A 21,118-nucleotide genomic window follows, 5' to 3' on the forward strand; every position below is an offset into this window, starting at 1 on the left:
AGCATTGAGGCAGGACCCCTGAAATCTTGCCTGCCCCTCCTTTTCTGGAATGATTTCATAACCCCTTAAGTTTACCAAAGTTGGGAGTTTTGGCGGGGGACCTGAAACGGGCATTTCTTGGCGCCTGTTAACGTTTGCCATGGTAAGCTTCAAAGGGCCGCCCCAGGCTTCCGTTCCATGTTTCCGGAGGGGGGGGGGAGGGGGCTGCTTCCTGTGTTCTAGAACAGTGGGGGGGGATTTTGGCTGTGGCTGTTCACCCCCTCCTCTTTTTGGTCCCTCCTCCATGCTAAATGGAAAAAGCTCTGTTGGCCAGTTTCTGCCCGCCCAGAAAATTGAGGGGTTTCTCTACTATTTTGCTAGCTTGCAAAGGGAATTTCCAGGTGCCACTGTATTTAAACAGCTGCTTCTAGGTGCCACCTGGGACAAGCGGGGCTTGAAATAAGCTTGTGCCCACCTGGAGGAACCTAGTTAAGATGGGAGAGAATTGCAAGGTGTCGTTTTTGACAGGGCTGGGTCACAGAGCTCAACTGACAAAATGTGAGAGGCAGGTTATATATATTTGCCTTAACCGGGCAACTGTGGTGATTCTGTCTTTGAAATAACATATAGAAATTCTGTGTCAGGCTTACCGGAGCGGTGACCAAAAAGGGGGTAGCATCTGTAACCTGGGAATGAAGCAGATTTGCAAAATGTCTCTTGCTTGGCACAATTCATTCTGCTTTTAAAAATATTTTGCTCCAGCTTCCCATGGGGCGGGGCGGGGGGGGGAAATGGAAATGAGTAAAACCCTCTGCAATAAAAATGAATGTATTCAAATTGAAACAAATGAATGAAAGAATCCATTTATCTATTGAGTAAATCAGCAGAACACTTATGCAGCGTCCCCTCTGGCCCCTCTGGCCGCTGAGGTTGCACTCTCCCTCCCCCTAGGGGCTAGAAACTTGCTTTGTCTTAGACAAAAGCTGTGGGTTCTTCAGAATCCAGTATACCCTGGCTTTTCGTCTATTGTGGCATCAGTGAGGCTTCGGCAAACACCTGTTGTTGGAGATGTTTCTTATCGATGGCAAAACCTAGACAGTCGATGCTTCTCCCTTAAGCAGTAACTTCTCACTAGGGGGGGGGGTCTGTGGGCTGAACTTCAGACAGGCATGGATTGTGAAAAGATGCCAGACCCTGGGAAGCAGCCCCTCTGCATGGGTGTCTCTGCAGATTTTGGTTGGCGCCTGCTGCTTCGGCAGAGTGCCAAGCCAGTTCGGTACACCCCTCCACCCTGCTTGGGCCCCGATCCGCCTGACAGCCCTCCCTTCCTTCTGTCTCCAATGGTATACAGGCACCCTGTATAATTTTTAAAAAATTCCTGAGATCACGCCGGGAGCAATTTTTTTGGCTGCCAAGAAGAGTTAAAATATAATTATTCCTAACTGGAACTGTCGACCAATTAAAGTTTTTGTTTTAAACCTAACAGCTGTCTTGCTTTTAAGCAGTTGGTTTAAGCTGGAATAAATTTGCATGCTTCAGAAACTCAGTGGAAGAGGATGCGGAAAGGGGCAGACTTTTTTCTTCCCCTCTGCCCTTTGCCCTTTAAATATAAGTAACAATTTATTGTGCAGAAGGCTCCTCACCTTCTCTGTGGGAAGAAAGAGGCCGTTTTCAATATTTTGTTTCTCTCCAGCTCGGAGGTGGGAGAGAACCAACAGGGTGGCCTCACCTGCGAGGTGGCAGAGACCCTTCCAAGAATAGGAGTCTCTGATTGCTATTAGTCCCGCCAATTAATTAATCAAGGGGGGAATTTAATCTGCAATTAATGATTGTGTTGATTAATCAAGTTAAAGCTTCGCAGCCTTCTTTTTTAATATATTAAATGCTCTCCGAGGCACTCAGGATTGGGAAGAGGAAGTAGGATCTTGAATGTGAAGCCCCGTTTCCTCAAATTATGTACTGCGTTTTTATCCGCCTTTCCCCAGAAAAGTCCAGAATGGTGTATATGACTCCCCTCCATTTTATCCTTGCAACAACACGGGCGGGCGGGGGGGGCAGATCAGACCGAAAGAGGGTGCCTTGCCAAAAGTCACCTGGTTTTGCTTCATGGGCCAACGAGGACTTGAATGTAGACCTTTCCAGCCCTACTAACAAGTACGCATCAGTGGGTCTCTCTAAAGCACTGGTTTGAGATGTGGCTTCTAGTCCTCATGACAAGATACTTCACCCCCCTACAAACACACACACACGTTTTTGAACGAGATCTTACAATTTCCCCCCTACCTGAGTTTGTGTCCTGAGCTTCGTCCTTCCCTCTGCCTGAAGAGAGAAGTGACCTGCATAATTTAAAAAAAATGTTTTTGTTCTCTCTCTCCACAGTCCCTGGACGGGTTCGTGTTTGCGTTGAACCAAGAGGGAAAATTCCTTTACATCTCTGAGACAGTGTCTATTTACCTTGGGCTCTCGCAGGTAGGAATTGTGTGAGCTGTATACTAAACTGTGAATAATGCATGCGCAGGCTGGAAATAAAATCCCACTCTCACATGGCCAGATGTACAGCGCATGAGTAATGTGGCTGTGCAGGTTGTGTTGAGAATAGCCAAGATAATTGTCTGTGGAGTTCAGGGAACGGCAGCTTGCGAAGTATCTTGAAAACGCTTTGGCCCATCCAGAATTGCTGTGGTTGACCCATCATTTTCTGAATATGACTTCTATCAAGCATAGTGTTTGTAGCTGCTGAGAACCACAGCTGTGATTTTTTTTAAAAAAGTAAGCACGTATTTCTAGTCCTCATGAGAGGGGATATTCATCTTCACCTGTGCATGAAAATGTTGGTGCCTTTTTTAGCTTGAAGACAGGGGTGGGGCGTGGGGAATGGTCTTATGGCAGTCGTGAGAGATGAGAGAATAAATAAATGTGGACAAATTATTTAAAATAGTAAAGAGTCCTGTAGCACCTTTAAGACTAACCAACTTTATTGTAGCATGAGGTTTCGAGAACCACAGCTCTCTTCGTCTGCATCTGACAAAGAGAGCTGTGGTTCTCGAAAGCTTAATGCTACAATAAAGTTGAGTAAAGTCTTAAAGGTGCTACTGGACTCTACTATTTTGCAACTACAGACTAACACAGCTAACTCCTCTGAAATTATTTAAAAGTGTCTCAAAATACAGACGCTAGGGAATCTCCTGTTAAAACTGAATGGCAGCTCATTTCCTCCTTCTGAAAACTTGATGGTGGCTGTGGGGCCAAATCACACCTGCGTGTAGCTTGGGTGGTGTGTAGGAACATGCCCGTGATGTGTTCTCTGCCAGGCGACTGACCGATGAGTCGTGGAGGTGAGGCAAGACAGGGTCAAGTGGCTGAAGAGCAGAGGGAGGGACGGTCGTACGCCCTTTTGCATTGTGTTGCTGGCAGTTCAGTCCCATTCGCATTTCCATTTTCACCAGGGAATTTGCTTTCTGGTGGCAGCATTTCAGCCAGTTGCAATCAGCAGCTGAATCACAGGAGCCATTCGGGAATGGAACGGCAGCTTATTTGGGATGTTCTTCTCCAGTTGCAGCCTGGTACTGGGTGTGCATGGATAGGTCCAGAGGAGTGCTTTCTCCAGCAGATAGGCAGTGTGGAGTTTGTGGTGAGAGTGTCAGGTGAAGAACAGGGAGGCACGGGTTCAAAGCCCGGGAGCTCACGGGCTGACATCAGGCCAGTCTCTCTCTCTCTCTCTCTCTCTGTCTCAGCCTAATCTACCTTACAGGGTTGTTGTGAAGATAAAAAGGAGGGGAGGCATCTCTAAACTTCTTGGAAGAGGGGCAGGATAAAAATATACTAAATACGGGGGGGGGGGGCAAAATGGTATAAGCTTCTTGGAAACTGGTCTTCTTTATCCACCCCCTGCTTAAAAACGGCTGTGCCGCACCCTTCGCAGGACCTCCTTGCACCCAGGAGCTATTTTTGTAGGCTGCTGGTGGGCAGCAGCTTTTAAAGAGAGTAGGAAGTGGTTTGAGGGGCTCTGTTGATGGACAGACTCTCTCTGTTCATTAACCCCAACTCCCTGCAGGTCAGACAGGTGTGGCAGGTTTTGGGTACAATATAGAAAACCTATTTGACCACAAGCAAACCGTGAATTGCGAAGCGTGACTCAGAACTTATTTTTCAAGCTGTCTTCCATTTTCTGGGGAAACTGTCATCCATCTCCAGCTTGAAGCAAAATCTTGGCAAGGCAGGAGGAAAAGAACAGGGATTTCGATCCAACAATACTTTCTTATGCTCCAGTATTTGAATGCAAGAATCAGTTGCGGGTGGCACTTGGCACATTGCAAGATGCACACGACACAAGTGAGTCCGACAGAAGGGCCCCCCACACACACACACACACTTGGAAGTGATCCACCATTCCAGTGTGATGGATATTTTATTTATTTTTATTTATTTTATTTATTTATGTCATTTATAGTCCGCCTTTCTCACTGAGACTCAAGGTGGATTACATAGTGTGAGATCAGTACAGTCAGTAGCAAGGACATTTCCAGACAGTGTCAAGAACATTTCCGTAAACAATGTCATACGGTAAATGAACACAAGTTTACACAGACATAGCATTAGCAAGGATCCAACAGGGGGTTGAAGAATTGCTGAAACAGAACATAATCAGTTCTAGGACTGACATTAGACAACATGAAGCACAAGTAATATACCTATTTAAAGCCACAGAGTGTTTTGGGGTCTGCATCTTTTAGCTGGGCTGTCCAGGATTTCAGCTATGAAGCGCAAGCTTTCTGCGGCAACCAAATGCTTCCTCGGCCTTGGGCAGGCAAGAAACACAGCGCTCCCTTGCCTCGGAGCGGGGCCCTTCACTCAGCCTGAGGAGGAGAAAGCTGGCTGCAGCTCGGCATGTCGAAATGGCCACTGGGTCCTTGCTGCATGAATAATGAATTGCAATAATTATCTTGCCGCAAACGAAGGGGCTTTGCCTGATAATTGATGATCGGTTCTCCTTCCCAAGCAGGGATTGATTGATGGTTGCAAGGAGAGAGTTGGGGGGGTGGGGGGAGAATGCAATGCAAGGATGGGCATGTGGAGGCATTTGAGGGGCTACACCCACCCTTGGGAGATGGGGATTTGCATCAGAACCTTTTCATTTACTCTGGACTCACCATTTGCAAGGGGGGCACGGTTCTGGATGTGTGTCTGTAAAAGCTCCACCACCCCCCCCGGCTTCCCCTTCCCCAAGCTGCAGTTTGCAGTGGGGGTGGGGGGGTGAGTGTTTCCCTTTCTCCAATCACCTCTCCACCCCACGGGGGCTTTGCAGCTGAGAAGGGGCCCTCCTGCATGGCTCTGCTGCATGCCCTGTGCCCCCCCTTGAGGTTTAGTTAGGGCTGCTGCTGCTGGCAGGGAGCTGAACCTCAGGGCGCCCTGCCAGTCCCTTCCGGCTGATTCTTTGCCCCAGAGGTTGTGGTACAGCTGTGGCCTCAGCTACTCTTTTGCTTCAGTCTTGGGGCCCGGCAGCACGAGGTCAGGTTTGATCCGTCAACATGTATTAAATCAAAACACCATTTAAAAAAAAAAAACCCAAAAGACGGAGCAGAGCCACTCCACGAGGAACGTCTCAGGACAGCAACAGATGGGCTCTGTTGTAAGCAGACAAGAGGCTGATTTTGAGGGCGGGGGGAGGATGCAGAAGGCTGGGGGCTTCTGAGAGACCCCTGGATGCTGCCCCCTTATGAGCCTTGCCTTGCAAGCCAATCCTTCGTGAATACCGGCGGGGGGGGGGGGGGTTCAGAGTGGTGGTCTCTGGATCAACAACCGGGAGAAAACGGTGCAGTGGTTCCTTGGGCCCGGAAGCTGCGTCCTGTTTTTAAAGCCTTTCTGCTTTTTATTTTCACCTTGACAAGGCATCAGCTTGTGTCATGTGCCGGGGACCGAGGGCGGAATCTGAATCTCAGCCGAGGGGAACCAGCACCGGTCCAGCCAATCAATACCAGCGATTTCTCCCTGCGCAGAGCCGAACGGAGCCCTTTTTTGCTTTTCAACTTTCAATTTCCCCTTAAGCAATTAGAGCGGGATGAAGGGACGGGGGAGAGGCGAGGGAGGCCCCCCGGAGTGGCGCTGCGATGGTGGGGTGTCAGCTGGCTGGTGCTGAGCCCAGGTTGGGAGCCTGCAGTACGTGTGTGATGGCTGTCAGATTCTGTCAGCAGGCCTTCCCTTTCGGAGGAGGCTGTGTGCAGAGCCCTCGGATTTCTACCCGTGTCCCAGGATGCTGCAGGAAAGGAAACTCAGGCAGGATGGAATGCCACAATCCCCCGGCTGGAGTTTTCGGGTTTAGTACCACTAATTGAGAAATAGTAAAGAGTCCAGTAGCATTTTTAACCAACTTTATTGTAGCATAAGCTTTCGGGAACCACAGCTCTCTTCATCAGATGCATCATCAGCTTTCAAGAACCACAGCTCTCTTCGTCAGATGCATCTGTCAAAGAGAGCTGTGACTCTCGAAAACTTATGCTACAATAAAGTCAGTTAGTCTTTACTCTTTTGCAACTACAGACTAACGTGGCTAATTCCTCTGGATCTAGTTGAGAAATGGAGCCCAGAAGTTCTCTTTACCGAATGCAGTCCACTAACCATCATTCTGAGATTGCATGTAGAACCTGGGTCTTCTGGTGTCCAGAGTCCCTTTGCTCAAACCAGCTGCATCACAAACTCTTCCAAGAGTTTGGAAGAGGACTCCGAGCTTCCAACCTGTGGCAGTGTAGCAATTTGCGCCAGTTCTAACGTGCCGCTCCCCCACCACCACCCCATGCCTGCAAAATGCATAGAGGAAGCAGTCTGGCCGTTTCAGGAAGAACAGCAAGCAAAGGGAACATGTTTGCACCGCTCGCAAATGATGTGTGAGGGGCTTACATGTTGTTTGTTTCCATAGCACCATCAATTTGAGTCATGGAAGTCAGCAAAGTGAGGGGAAGAGGCAGAAGTGAACCTGTGTGGTGGTGTTGTTACAGTGTTGGACAAGAATCATGGAGAATAGAATCTTAGAATCATAGAATTGGAAGGGACCTCCAGGCTCATCTAGTCCAACCCCCTGCACATTGCAGGAAATTCATAACTACCCTACCACACCCTCAGTGACCCTGCTGTGAGCTCAGAAAATGGCAAAAAAACCCTCCAGGATCCAGGAAAATTGATTCCTGACCCCAAAGTGGCGATTGGCATTGCCCTGGGTGTCTAAGAGAACCAGGTTCACATCTCTACTTGACTGAGGAAGCTGACCTTGGGCCAGTCACACTCAACCTACCCTACCTCACAAGGCTGTTGTGAGGATAAAATGGAGGAGAATATTGTAAGCAGAAATGTGGGGTACAAATGAAGTAAATAAATAAGGATAAACAGGAGAAAATGCAGTCATCCTCCTTACCGGCACCTGGGCTAAGTTTTTAGTCACCAGCGTCTCCAAGGAAATGGATGGGGTGGCAAGCAGGCAGCTGGTCCGGGAGGTGCCGTATTGGACTTGGGTACCTCTGAAGGCGGGAGCCATGAGCTGCTTATTATTTATTTTATTATTTTATTTATGTTATTTATAGTCCGCCTTTCTGAGACTCAAGGCAGATTACACAGTGTGAGATTAGTACAGTCAATATCAAGAACATTTCCATAAACGTTGCCGTAGGGTAAATAGATACAAATTTTACAAAGACGCAGCATTAGCAGGAATCCAATACAACACAGTGGTGAGGTCTCTGGTTCCTAACTCATTCGCAGATCGTCTGAGATCCCCTCCCTACAATACAGCCCCCCCTCTCTGAGTAAAAAGCCTTTTTGAATCATTCGGTTTTGCATCATTTGCAGAAGGGCAGGAGGGTGGTGGAATGCCCCCCCCCGTGCCACTTTTGTGGGCAACAAACAGGACAAAAAGTCCACTCTATTCCCCTCGGATACAAGAATTGGAAGGGAGGAAAGACTTACCCTATCGACGCTGCACGGCCACCATTATATGGAATACAAAGGGGAGGGGAGAAAACTGCCTTGTATTGTTTTCTGAGCATGCTTGTCTTTATTTCCTTTGCTTGAGAGAAATAATTTAGTGCCGATTAATTATTTTGATTTTGGCGGATCCCGCCCCACCCACCCCCGTATCCCCTTGGATGCTCCCCTGCTTGCACCCCCCCCCCCAATCTGGCTGGGTGTGGTGAAGGGGATGGGAGCGCTCCTCAGTACAAGCTGATTCTCTCCCCCCCCCCCCCGCCCCGCTCCCCAAGGCCCCCATTTACAAACTGGGCACTTTCAACCTGTTCTCTGGCAAAGATTCCAGACCTGAAGCAAACTCCAGGCAAGGAGAAACCAGCCTTTGATACGGCAGTCAGTTGTGATGCAGAAGACCTTGCCTCGGGCCCTGGGAGGAGGGAGGGGGGAGCACAGGAGGTGTGCCTGTGGATGTTGGGGAGGGGGAGGCAGGCGGGAAGGTGACTCCTGTATCCCACTCCCGACAGTTTCCTGGGGCTGCAGGGCTCCCCATTCTTACCAGCGCTGCAAATGGAGCTGGCTGGCGCAGAAACCTGGAAAGATTACCAAACTTCCTTTGCAGCCGGCTATCCCGGATGCTGCTCCATCACTCTAATCATGACACCGGCTCATCTCTGAGGACAGACACCTGTCTCTTTCACCTCCCCCGTCTTCCTAATTCATTAATAATAATAGTAATAAGGAAGTAATAACATACTTTGTAAACCGCTCTGAGTGGGCATTAAGTTGCCCTGAAGGGTGGTATATAAATCGAGTGTTTATCATCATCATCATCATCATCATCCATTGGTAGTCTGCCTTTCTTGCAGTAACACAAGATGGATTATTTTCAGACGGGTAGCCTTGTTGATCTGTAGTAGAAGAGCAAGAATCGGGTCCAGTGGCACCTTAGAGACCAACTAGGGTTGTTTCCACATGTCCTAACGTAATGCAACACTCACGGAACGAGGACGTCTTCATGGCGCGATTTCTGACATCATCGCGCCATATGGCGCGATGATGTCAGAAATCGCACCATGAAGACGTCCTCGTTCCGTGAGTGTTGCGCGACGTTAGGACGTGTGGAAACGACCTAGATTTCCTGAAGGTGGGTTATGTAATTAATAAACCATGCGATTAGAAAAAGTGTCATACATACAATCTATCCTTAAAACTGGATTACAAAAACAGAACACTGCCATGACAGCACAAGACAACAAACAGGGCAATAAAACAGGATTACGAAACGGGAGAGCCGTGCAAGAAATGCACTAGGATGATTTACATAAACAGTGCAAGAAAGCTGTGTTACAAAGAGAGGGACGAAGTTTCAGGCCGGGCAGCCGTGTTGGTCTGCAGTAGAAGACGCGGGTCCAAGAGCACCTTGCACACCAACTGGAAAGGAAGACAGAGCAGGATACAAAGAAGAAACATCGCAATGGAAATTGCCTCGTTTTTTTCACAGACATTAGAAAAAGCAACCTTACATTGAAAATGCCAGACTTTCCAAGCGGGCAGTTGCCCCAGAGCGCTTCAGGCCAGGAAGGCAGGAGGGTTGTATCCACCCCCCTCAGCAGGCGGGAGTCGGTGCCGCTTGCCACGTCATGTTTACAGCCAGCATGGTGCTAGGTGCTGTACTGGACTTCGAAGCAAGCCCGTTTTTAACCAGCATCAGTCCTCTAGAAGAGCTTCGGAGCTTTAGGCCAGGCCTTTCTGCCTGTCTTGGCATTTCCTCCCCCCCCCCCTTTTATTTTTTTCTTTTTCTGCTGTTTCAAATTGGATGTAGCTGGTGCATCTTTAATGAAGACCAGCTCCTTTAAATGCACCTGGCCTGTGCACAAGGGAAAGCCAATACCTCTGCATTATTATTTATTGATCTCCCCCCTCTTCATTATGATGTGGGAAACGTTAACCTGAAGCTTTGACCTTTCCTATTCAAATCAGGCAATGCAGCTCCCCAGCCGTCTGCATGATAATCAGGTGCCGCGGGGTCGGCAGGCGGGGTGGTGCGGAGGTCACGGCGGTGCAGGAGGGGGGATTTTTCCGGGGGAGAGGGTGGCCACGGTGGCGGCGGTGGGGTTCTTTAGAACAGCAGCTGAAGGCAGCTGCCGCCCCCGTAGGTGCATGGAGGGCACACTGTGTGTGTTGTGTGCCTTGACAACACCAGGATTCTGAAACCTAGGAGAGAGCCACAAAATGCAGGCTGAGCAGGGGGCCCCTTCTACCACATGCATGGAAGCTGGGCTTTAGCCTCTGAGCATTGGATAGCTTGAAAAGAACATGGAACCATCTTGCTTTATTTCGGCACACACAATCCCACATTCTGGAATAAAAACGACAAACCCAAGACCTGAATTCTGGGTGTACAGCAGTAATTATTGGTCCAGGTTTTTATCCTACCGCCCTGTTGCTAGGACACTCGAGGCTGGCAATATTTAAAATCTGGTCCCTTTAATCTTGTTGATAATGTGCGTGTGTGTGTTTGTCTAATGGGGTAATTTTAAATACTGTAAATCACCTTAAGGACTGTTTGTAAAGGAAAATAACAGAACAGAAATTCCACAAATAAACACAATCTAGTCTCTAAAAACAAAACCATGTAAAAATTAAAAGACAAGCAACAGAAGCAAACGCTGAAGGAAGGCAGCCAAGAGTGAGTGAGGAGCATTTTGTCATTTTCTACTTTCCAAACGCCTTCCTGCTAAGATCGGCGTGCTTTCTCCTGTTTTTGGAGCATTCAGTTTGCAAAGCCTGCTGCTTTGGATAATCACAGGGAGGGTCCAGGAAATCTTCTCTTACTTTTTCCAAGGCTTTCAAAGCAGACTTTGCCAACATGAGGGCTGTAATCTCGCAGCTTTCTCAGCAAACTAAATTCTGTGGTTGTTGTGGATTTTCCGGGCTGTATAGCCGTGGTCTTGGTGTTGTAGTTCCTGACGTTTCGCCAGCAGCTGTGACTGGCATCTTCAGAGGTGTAGCACCAAAAGACAGAGATCTCTCATTGTCTTTCATTCTCCAGCCGTGAAAGCCTTCGACAATACATTAAACTAAATTCTGCAACATTCTGTGGCTTTTTTGCACTACTGTCACACACATACAGCTGTGGTTATACTTAGAAAAACCTGTATGTTGGGGATAGAGTCAGAGATATACCCTGTCCCTTATTTATTTATGTCATTTATAGTCCACCTTTCTCACGGAGACTCAAGGTGGATTATACAATGTGAGATTAGTACAGTCAATATCCAGGACATTTCCTTGAGAGGGTAAAGTTTACAAAGACACAGAATTCGCAAGAATCCAGTAGAGTGCTGAAGAAATGCTGAAACAGAGCATAAGCCATTCTAGGACTGACATGAGACAACATGAAGCACAGGTAGCTCATAGGAGCACATATTTAGAGCAACAGATAATACATAAGGCAAAATAGCGGTGAAATCTATGATCCCTAACTCATTAGTGAAGCATCTGAGACCCCCTCCCTACAATACAGCCCTCCTAGCTGAGTAAAATGCCTCTTTGAATAATTCAGTTTTGCATCATTTGCAGAAGGGCAGGAGAGTAGGGGGTCTCCTGACCTCCTCAGGCAGGCCGTTCCACAGGGCAGGGGCCACCACAGAAAAAGCCCATGTATGGGCTGCTGTTGATTTCGCCCATGTGCAGACAGCACCTGCAAGAGACCCTGTTCGGATGAGCAAAGCTGCCGTGGAGGAACATAGGGAGGGAGGCGGTCCGCTAGGTATGCCAAATCAAACCCGTATGAAAAATGGGGGGAGGGAGGGAGGGCCCCCATGATTCAGGAAGATTTTAACATGCTGTGTGTGTGTTGAGGACGCCTGTTGCCTTCCAGGTGGAGCTGACGGGGAGCAGCATCTTCGATTACGTCCATCCAGGGGACCACCCAGAAGTTGCTGAACAGCTGGGCCTGAAGCCTCCCTCAGACCGGCCCCCCCAGAATCGCCACAAAGCGTCCGGCTTGGGTGCTGCTGGGCTGCCGGAGTCCTCTGAATCAGGTATGGCTGCTTGGTAACCATCCACCCCCCGGCCCCGTTGAGAAGCCATCCTTTACGGCAAGCCAGTGCCCCGTCGTCTTGTGTCTCTGTGAATTTTTGCATTGTGACATATTTTTAAAAAGCAGGGTCCCTGCCTGCAGGGAGCATACAGTCCGGCTTTTGACAATGGGGGCGATAACAGAGGAAGGGGGGCAGGCTATATTGACAAGGAAATTACATAAACAAATGCAGGCATTTGGTTGGCCCCACCTCTAAGCAAAGGCCTCGATCCTGTGCGCAGTTACTTGAACGAAAGCCCCACCGCAGAGTTCCAAGTGGTGCAGAAGACTGAGCTACAAGATTCGGCCAGCTGCTCCCCCCCACCCTCACCCCCGCAGCTGTCCTCATGGCAAATGCCTCCACCGGGTGTCTGGCTCTCTCCTCCCCTCCCCTGCAAGAGCAAAGGGCACGGTGCAAGAGAGGAATGAAATGGAATCGTGAGTCGCCTGCCTGCGCACTTGCTATCCGCCTGCTTGGCTTTTATCTGGGGAACTAGTAAAAGATTTATACTGAACTGGAAAGTAAAAGAGAATACAAGATCAGCATCGCGCCTGAAGTGTTTTCTCCAAAGAACAGAAGTGGAGCCTGCCGCAGCAGACCAAGGGTCCTTCTTGTCCAGAGCAACAGCTCCTGGGCGGCTGCTTCCAGGAAGCCTGCAAGCCTAGCACCCGTGCAGGCAGCTGCCTTCCCAGGTTCTCCTTGTACTTGGAGGTACAATGCCCCTGAACACGGAAGTTCAATTTGCTATCACGTCTAACGGCCATTGAGGGGCCTTTCCCTTAAAGAAAAGGTCGGGTCCACTCTAAGATGACCTCCCCCCCCCCCCCCGGCCGCCTTCAGTCCCTAGCCTGAAATGTCATAGAAGTCTGGCACTTCCGTTGAGGTGTCCACTGTAATCCCAAGATCCCTTTTTTTGATCCAGTGCCACCAGTTCAGGCCCCGTCTGTGTGTGACATCACCACCAATTCCTGCAGTTGTGAGTGGTCTCTCCACTTGGTTGCGCTTGAATCATACGTGCTTCCCTATCACCCTGGGCTTTGCTGCCTTTCATGGCCGTGTGGGTTGTTGTGATTTTAAAAACCTTTCCGTTACTTTGTGTCTGTCTACTGACCAACAACAACTTGCATCCTCAAACGAGTATGTTGGAATACTGCAGTAAGGATTGTTGCCACGCAGGACGTTCAGGTCACAAGGGAGAGATCATATTTTTAGATGCCAGATCATCATGAGTTTGGACTTCTGGATCCAAGCGGTCTACAAAGTATGTTATTACTATCCCCACAGCAAACACCCTGTGAGGTGGGTGGGGCTGAGAGAGCTCTGAGAGAGCTGCGACTGACCCAAGGTCACCCAGCTGGCTTCAAGCGGAGGAGTGGGGAATCAAACTCGGTTCTCTAGATTAGAGTCCCACTGCTCTTAACCACTACACCAAACTGGCTGTCTATTGAATAATGAATATACAGTAAAGTTGAAATTAATAATGTAGGTCCAAAACAGATTAGCTATGAAATCTGAAACTTAAAATGTTGAAGGTTGAATATAAATGTTGAACATATATATTGAGTACCAATTTGAAACCTAAAATGTTGAATATAAATGTATTCTAACATAAGCAAGTATTACTGCATTCAGACAGCATCATAAAATATTTAATGAGGGGGATGTTGGGAAGAAATATTTTTTGTTTCAAATATTTTGTTAGATATAATCTGATCCATATAACTATTTTATGCAATCCTTTTTTCTCTTTTCTGTACTCCCTATACTTTATCTTTTTTAAAAAAAATGTATAATAAAAAAGCACCTCTGCAAGTTGAATGGATCCAATGGATCCAACCTAGGGTGTGTTTGGGGGGACACAGGATGTGGCCACGTTTCTGAAGGGTCAGGGTCCCCTCTGTGCCTGGATAGGAGATCTTCTGGGGATGTCTTGTAGGCCACCTTGAGTTCCATGCTGGGTGGGGTAATAAAATAAATAGGCTGAGCTGCTTGGGGGATGGGAACAGCAACTTTTAAAAATGCGCTTTAAGTGTGGCTGATTCCGCACACGTTGGATAATGCACTTTCAATGCACTTTATCAGTCGTTTGAGGTGGATTTTTTGTTCTGCACACAAAAAAATCCGTTCCAAATGATCTATAAAGAGGATTGGAAGTGCATTATCCGACGTGTGCGGAATCACTCAGCGTGTGGATAATGTTCCAAAAGTCTCCCGCTGACCCTGGCCTCTCCCTCATGTCTTTAGATCCTGCCAGCAATTCTCCTAAAGAGGCCGACGCCCTGGAGCGCTCCTTCTTCATCCGCCTGAAATCCACTCTGACCAAGAGAGGCCTTCACGTGAAGACTTCTGGCTACAAGGTACAGCGACACCCCTGCAGTGTGGCCTTCCAGCTGAAGCCTTTCTGCACCTCACCCAGCAGTTCCAGAATGACCAGCACAGCTGGGTGCGCACTGCCTGTCCGGAAGCACACAGAAGGCAGCAGCTCGAGAAGTTTAACTTCCATTTTAAAAAAGCAAGTGTCTAGTCCTTTTGGATGCAAAAGACTTGAGAGGTCTCGCTCCGTGACTAGCAGCTGCTGCTTAAATTATGCAAAGTGATGATAATGCAGAATAAATGATATAGAAGAAAATCTGCATGTTGCAGAATTCTGCTGCTCTCGATGCCGAGTGTGGGAGTTGGGTGGGGTTTGGCAGTGCAGAGTGCAGGAGCCATCTTGGCTATGAGGCAAGGGGTAGCGATACTTGAGACTTGGGTGGATGAGGGTTTTTTATATTAAATGAAGGGACTGTAGGTAAGAGTCATGCGTGGAGCAGGTGATAAGAATTGATTAAGTTAGGGCTTCTGTTCTTGTGTGCGCATGCGTGGGCATACATCTATTAGGCCTGCAGTGCTTCCTCAGTTGCGTTATAGATCCAGAGGAGTTAGCCGTGTTAGTCTGTAGTAGCAAAATCAAAAAGAGTCCAGTAGCACCTTTAAGACTAACCAATTTTATTGTAGCATAAGCTTTCGAGAACCACAGCTCTCTTCATCAGATGCAATTTTATTGTAGCATAAGCTTTCGAGAACCACAGCTCTCTTTGTCAGATGCAACCTGACGGTTGCATCTGGCAAAGAGAGCTGTGGTTCTCGAAAGCTTATGCTACAATAAAATTGGTTAGTCTTAAAGGTGCTACTGGACTCTTTTTGATTCAGTTGCGTTAGTTGATCAGCCATTTTTTAATCAGCTGAAAAAGTGAGCAAAGGGTTTTTTCAAATATGGACACTGCTTTAGTGGCCAACACCCTCTTAGAAGAGGCATCTCTGTTCTGTCCCAAGCAGATGGCTCAAATGGGTAGATGCGTGAATATACAAGGCAGAGGAGAAAAGCTTTAAAACCGTTGCCCTTCCTTGCTAGAGCGAAGCCCCCCAGAGAAGTGGGGAGCCTGTTCTCTCGACCCACCGCTGCTCTCTCCCCCGCAGGTGATTCATGTGACAGGCCGCCTGCGCCCCCGCCTGCCCTCCTTCTCCCACACCCACTCAGTGCTGGGCCAAGTGATGGGGCTGGTAGCCCTCGCTCACACCCTCCCCCCCTCCACACTCAGCGAGGTTCGCATTGAGTGCCACATGTTCGTCTTCCGGGTCAACATGGACTTGCAGATTGTATACTGTGAGAGCAGGTGAGTGGGGGGGGGGTGGCGGTGGCAGGCTGGTGGTTTGGCTTGGGGCTGTGTCTCGCTGGCTGGAGGCACAGTGGTGCCTGAGGTGGAAAACGAAAGTGCCACTGTGGCATCGTCTGCCCCATGTGTGCAAGGGACACGGCCCACTCTGCAGTTCTCCTGCACGAACCCCTGCACGGGACGGCTTGCATTCAGGGACGCGTGTCGGCCTTCTGCACGCCGCGTCCCTCTCTTGGGGAATTGGGCTCTTGTGATTTCAGACCTCTCCTGCCGTCTCTGTCCACAACCTCCTTTGCTGTCCTTTCCCCAGGATCAGCGATTACATGGACTTGGGCCCCTCGGAGCTGGTCGGCAAAAGCTGCTACCGTTTTATTCACGGCGAGGACGTGGAGGGTATCCGGCAAAGCCACTTGGACTGTATGTCACCATTTGGTGATGGTTATTCATAACAATGTAATAGTTGGCATTTGATAACACTGCAGGGTCCCGTCTGTTTCTGTTGGAGCTCCGACTCTTGGAAGCTCCTACCCTGGAAATCTGGTGGGTCTTTATGGTGCTGCTGGACTCGAATTGTGTCTTGATATGTGCATGATTTGTTTAAAGGGAGGGACGGGATGTGTATCTTCTCGCCCCGCCACCCTAGCCCCACTTTTCTTTGCAGCCCAAAGTTTTGGGGAAAGTTTGCCACGTGGTTTGGCTGATTGCATGAGTGGCCCTTCAGCAGTTTGGGTCGAGACGTTGGTTCCTTCAGACAGCTCCACTAATTCCAGCTGTCCCTGCTCCCCCCTTTAGTGTTAAACAAGGGCCAGGTGGTGACCCGCTATTACCGCTGGCTGCAGAAGAATGGAGGGTTTGTGTGGGTCCAATCTTGCGCCACCATCTCGGTCAATGTCAAGAACCCGAGCGAGAAGAACATGGTCTGGGTGAACTACATCCTCAGGTGAGCCTTCTGCCCCTTTGATTCAAAGGTCACAACCAGGTCTTTTGCTGCCCCAAAAGAGGTGCGCCCGTGCCCTTTGGAGCCAGTGGGGCTGCCGGCCCAAGAGGAGAGGTTAACAATACCCCTTCCCGTGCCACTGATGGACGGCCCCGAGCCAGACCTTTGAAGCACATGAGCACCTCTATTATGTCCCCCACTCACTTGGGCGGCTCAGCTGGAGTATCAGCCCCGGTCATGGGACGTCTGTTGTGGTTGCTCCCCACTGCGCAGCATGTAGCCAGAGTGCTGCATGCATGCATCTGGAAAGCAGCAACCTGAGCTAGGGCTCTCAGCCGTTTCTAGTCCATTTGGCTGCAGAGGTACATGTTTGAGATGTTTGTAAGAACAGCCTGACGCTGTTTCAGAAACTCGCTCGGTTGCTGAAAGAGATTCCCAGGAGGGTTGGGGGTGTGTGGACCACATTCCAGCGACCGGCAAAGCTGGCTTGCTCTTCCCCGCAATTAACAAGAGCAGAATATATTATGTGAAGTAGAAAGAGACAGGGTGAATGTTGGTACATGGTGTTCGTGGGGCGGGGGGGGGGGGGGGGATTCTGCATTTAATGAATTTGAGGGGTGTGTGACCTTGTGTGATTCTCGAGGAGGGAACTTAGTTTGATTTTATGCCTTTATCTGTTGTTTGCTTACAAGGAACTCCGGCCACTCAATGGAAAAATCCCACTGCATTCTTCTGTGGCTATATGCGAATTCACTGCAATGGGGCAAAAGTAGGGTGCCGAGATAGGCACAGCATTATCTCTCTAGCTTTGTGCTTCTTACCACCAAGTGGGGAACCACTGAATAATTTTATATGGATTTCTTTGGATTTGATCAGAGTGCTCCCCATATAAAAGCTCCCTGAATGCAGAAAGTCAGCATGTCAGGGAGACAAGTTCTAAGCCAGGCGTCGCTTAGTAACAGAGAAGCTTCTTTGCACATGGAAGGGCCCGGGTTCAATCTCCAGGGAAGTTTCTTGGGTAGCAAATAGTAAATTTATTTATTACTTATATACTTCATTTATACCCCGCTTTTCTCCCTAATGGGGAACAGAAGAGTTTGCGTTGTTCTCCTCTATATTTTATCCTCAGAACTACCCTGAGAGTCAAGATAGGCTGCATGTGGCTAATTTAATTTAATTTAATTTATTGTATTTATATTCCGCCCTCCCTGCTTTCGCAGGCTCAGGGCAGATAACAGAATACAAATATACACATCATTAAAACACATTAAAACACAATCATATCAACTACAGAGTCATCTATTACATATAAATAATTAAATAGTTTAAACCCCCCCCTCCACAGGGGGGGGCACCGCCCGGCGTCAACCATATGCCTGGCGGAATGGCTCCGTCTTACAGGTCCGGCAAAATACTAGCAAATCTTGCCGGGCCCTAGTCTCGCAAGACAGAGCATTCCACCAGGCCGGGGCCAGGACCGAAAAGGCCCTGGCCCTGGTCAACGCCAGACGGGCCTCCCTAGGGCCAGGGACATTTAGAAGATAATTTCCACTAGATCAAAGAGTCCTCCGGGGCTCATACAGTGAGAGACGGTCCCGCAGATACGTCGGTCCCAGCCCGCATAGGGCTTTATAGGTTAACACCAAGACCTTGAACCTGATTCAGTACTTCACTGGCAGCCAATGCAGCTGGCGTAGCACCAGCGTAATATGCTCCCACACCAGTACTCTAGTAATGACCCGCGCCGCTGCATTCTGTACCAGCTGTAACTGCTGAATCAGGCCCACGGGAAGCCCAGCGTAGAGCGCGTTAAGTAATCCAGCCTAGAGGTGACCATTGCTTGGACCACTGTAGTCAAGTTGTGGAGAGACAAATAAGGGGCAAGCTGCCTGGCCTGGCAAAGATGATAAAAGGAGGACCTGGCAACTGCCGTGATCCGGTCCTCCATCTTCAAAGAGGAGTCCAGAATCACCCCCAGGCTCCTAACTAATGAGCTTCCACGGCAGGCAGAGTGAGGCATCGCCCACGTCCTCATCCGTCACTCTCCCCCCCGTTGCACCACACTGGCTCTCTGCCTGAGACCCTAGAAAGCCACTTCCAATCTGAAGAGGCAGTTCTAGACTAGCTGGCATGAAGTGGAAAGGAACGCTTGGGATGTGTTCAGGGAACCTTTATGCCAGGGAGATCCTTTGCAATGGTGGTTTCTTTCCCTGTCGTCTCAAGCGGTAGAATCCAGGAAGTGCTGTGTGCCGTCTGGTCCTCCAGCTTGTGTAGCTCTTCTCCAAGTCTGGCGCGTCTCTTCAAAACAAGACACGCGCCCAAGTCTCTCCTCCTCCCCCACTTCAGCACTGAGAACCTTCTTACAAACTGCAAATTCTTCTCCTTTAAAGAGTGGGTTGTTTTTTTTCTCTGCACCCTTCCAAACAGATAAAAGAAATCTGTGAACGGGCTACTGCAGATGGTCATTAACTATATTCTCCCCCCCCCAACCACCACCCTTCCTCCCTGATAAAGCAAAGGGAAGCATTATGATGCTAATCCAGTAAGCGATTGCCGATACTAATGTATGATTTGTCAGGGTGATTAGTATTTTAGTTAATTAGTGCTGTAATTAGAGGCTAATTAACTTTCTTGCAGCCTTCCTGCAATGGAAACTTGCAACCCCTCCTCTTTCCCCCCTTCTCCACTCTGCAAAATGGGACCGGATAAAAATGTTTCTTGGCCTGCTGAGAATGGGGGAGGGGGGGGAGATGCAGGGACAGGAAGTAGAATCTAGCTTTGGGTGCCCAAATAACTCTGCTAAAGTGGTAATGAAATAGAAGAGTCCAGTAGCACCTTTAAGACTAACCAACTTTACCGTAGCATAAGCTTTCGAGAACCACCGTTCTCATTGTCAGATACATCTGACGAAGAGAGCTGTGGTTCTCGAAAGCTTATACTGCAGTAAAGTTGGTTAGTCTTAAAGGTGCTACTGGACTCTTCTCTTTTGCTACTACAGACTAACACGGCTAACTCCTCTGGATCTATGAAAGTGGTAATGGTAATGGTGTAGCATTTTATGGATCCCATTGCAAGCTGTCAAAACGTTTCATGTTTTCGGAGGAATGCTCACACCAGCCCTGTAATATAGGCCAGTGTCTTCATCCTACTATTGTATTGTATTGATAAAAAAAATAATGCTACCTAGCATTTCCCTGCCTCATGCGAGAGCGGAACCGCGGACTAGGTCACTCACATGCGAGTCCTGGTGCTTCGAGGGGTTCTGAAATGAGGCAACATTAATTCAGCATTTGTTAATCATGGGAAGCAAAGAAATGGATGGCTTGGATAGTGTCCCCCCCCTCTCCCCCCCCCCTTTTTACTGCTCCACTGTCTGATGAGAGAGTGGCAGAATCCGGCTTTCAAACACAGACCTGCTCTAGTTGTGCCTGGTGTGTGTGTGTTTGACGGGGTGGAGGGTGCAGTTTAAGGACCTCAAGGGGGCGCTTGGTATTCCCGGATTCCTCAAAGATCAGACGTGAGCCCTGCTGGAGGAAAGGGTTTGAGGGAGGGGCAGCAGCAGGCCAGACCTCCCACCTCAACAGGAGCGTTCAGTCCCTGCTGTGTGCGTGCTCCATTGGTGCTTTAAATGTGGTTGTAGCAGGCCCAGGCCTGAAGACACGGGTGTGCCACTCTCCCACATCTCGTGGGTCTCTACTGCTTCTGCCCCATCGCTTCCTCCTTCTGGGACAGTCCCCCCTTTTCTCAGCCCTCTCCTGCTCATACCACGGCCAGAGGACTTCAAGGCTCCATAGCAAACCTTTTGTTCCCTACAGGACTTTTTTTCTGGGAAAAGAGGTGGTGGAACTCAGAGAAAATGGTCACATGGCTGGTGGCCCCGCCCCCTGATCTCCAGACAGAGGGGAGTTTAGATTGCCTTCCGCACCGCAGGAGCGGCGCAGAGGGCAATCTCAACTCCCCTCTGTCTGGAGATCAGGGGGCGGGGCCACCAGCCATGTGACCATTTTCAAGAGGTGCCTGAACTCCGTTCCACTGCGTTCCTGCTGAAAAAAAGCCCTGGTTCCCTATCGTCTCCTTCCCCAAAAGTCAGAGCTGAGAATTGGGCCCCGGCATTCTTCAGAACACTGCCAAGAACTGGGCAGGGACCAGGCTGTAGAGCAGGGCCGCTCAGTGCAGCCGCGCCGTCTTGGTATGTCTCACTGCTTAAGTGTCAAGGCTTTTTCAGGTCAACTGGCAGCTCCACTGTCTTCCTCGCTTTTAACCCCTTTCACTGGGAGAACCGGGTTCTAATCTCCGTTCAGCCAGTGGATCAATCTCGCTCTGACTTGCACTGTGCAGCGCAGCTTATATCATTTCCCTGTCCTCTATTTTAGCCCCACAACAACTTTATTGGTTGTTGTGGGTTTTCCGGGCTGTATTGCCGTGGTCTTGGCATTGTAGTTCCTGACGTTTCGCCAGCAGCTGTGGCTGGCATCTTCAGAGGTGTGGCACCAAAAGACAGAGATCTC

The 21,118-nt window shown here is 49.1% G+C and overlaps 1 protein-coding gene across 1 annotated transcript in view; it reads left to right on the top strand.

Moving 5' to 3' along the window:
* Window positions 1-21,118, top strand: part of NPAS1 (neuronal PAS domain protein 1) — a 50,317-nt gene that overhangs the window by 24,255 nt on the left and 4,944 nt on the right. The window contains exons 4-9 of the mRNA XM_054999590.1: window positions 2,359-2,448; window positions 11,816-11,978; window positions 14,262-14,374; window positions 15,477-15,673; window positions 15,984-16,090; window positions 16,466-16,613. Coding sequence (XP_054855565.1) covers window positions 2,359-2,448; window positions 11,816-11,978; window positions 14,262-14,374; window positions 15,477-15,673; window positions 15,984-16,090; window positions 16,466-16,613 — 818 coding nt within the window. The remainder of the gene's footprint in view (window positions 1-2,358; window positions 2,449-11,815; window positions 11,979-14,261; window positions 14,375-15,476; window positions 15,674-15,983; window positions 16,091-16,465; window positions 16,614-21,118) is intronic.

Source organism: Eublepharis macularius, chromosome 15, assembly GCF_028583425.1.
Source record: "Eublepharis macularius isolate TG4126 chromosome 15, MPM_Emac_v1.0, whole genome shotgun sequence".
Taxonomy (NCBI): domain Eukaryota; kingdom Metazoa; phylum Chordata; class Lepidosauria; order Squamata; family Eublepharidae; genus Eublepharis; species Eublepharis macularius.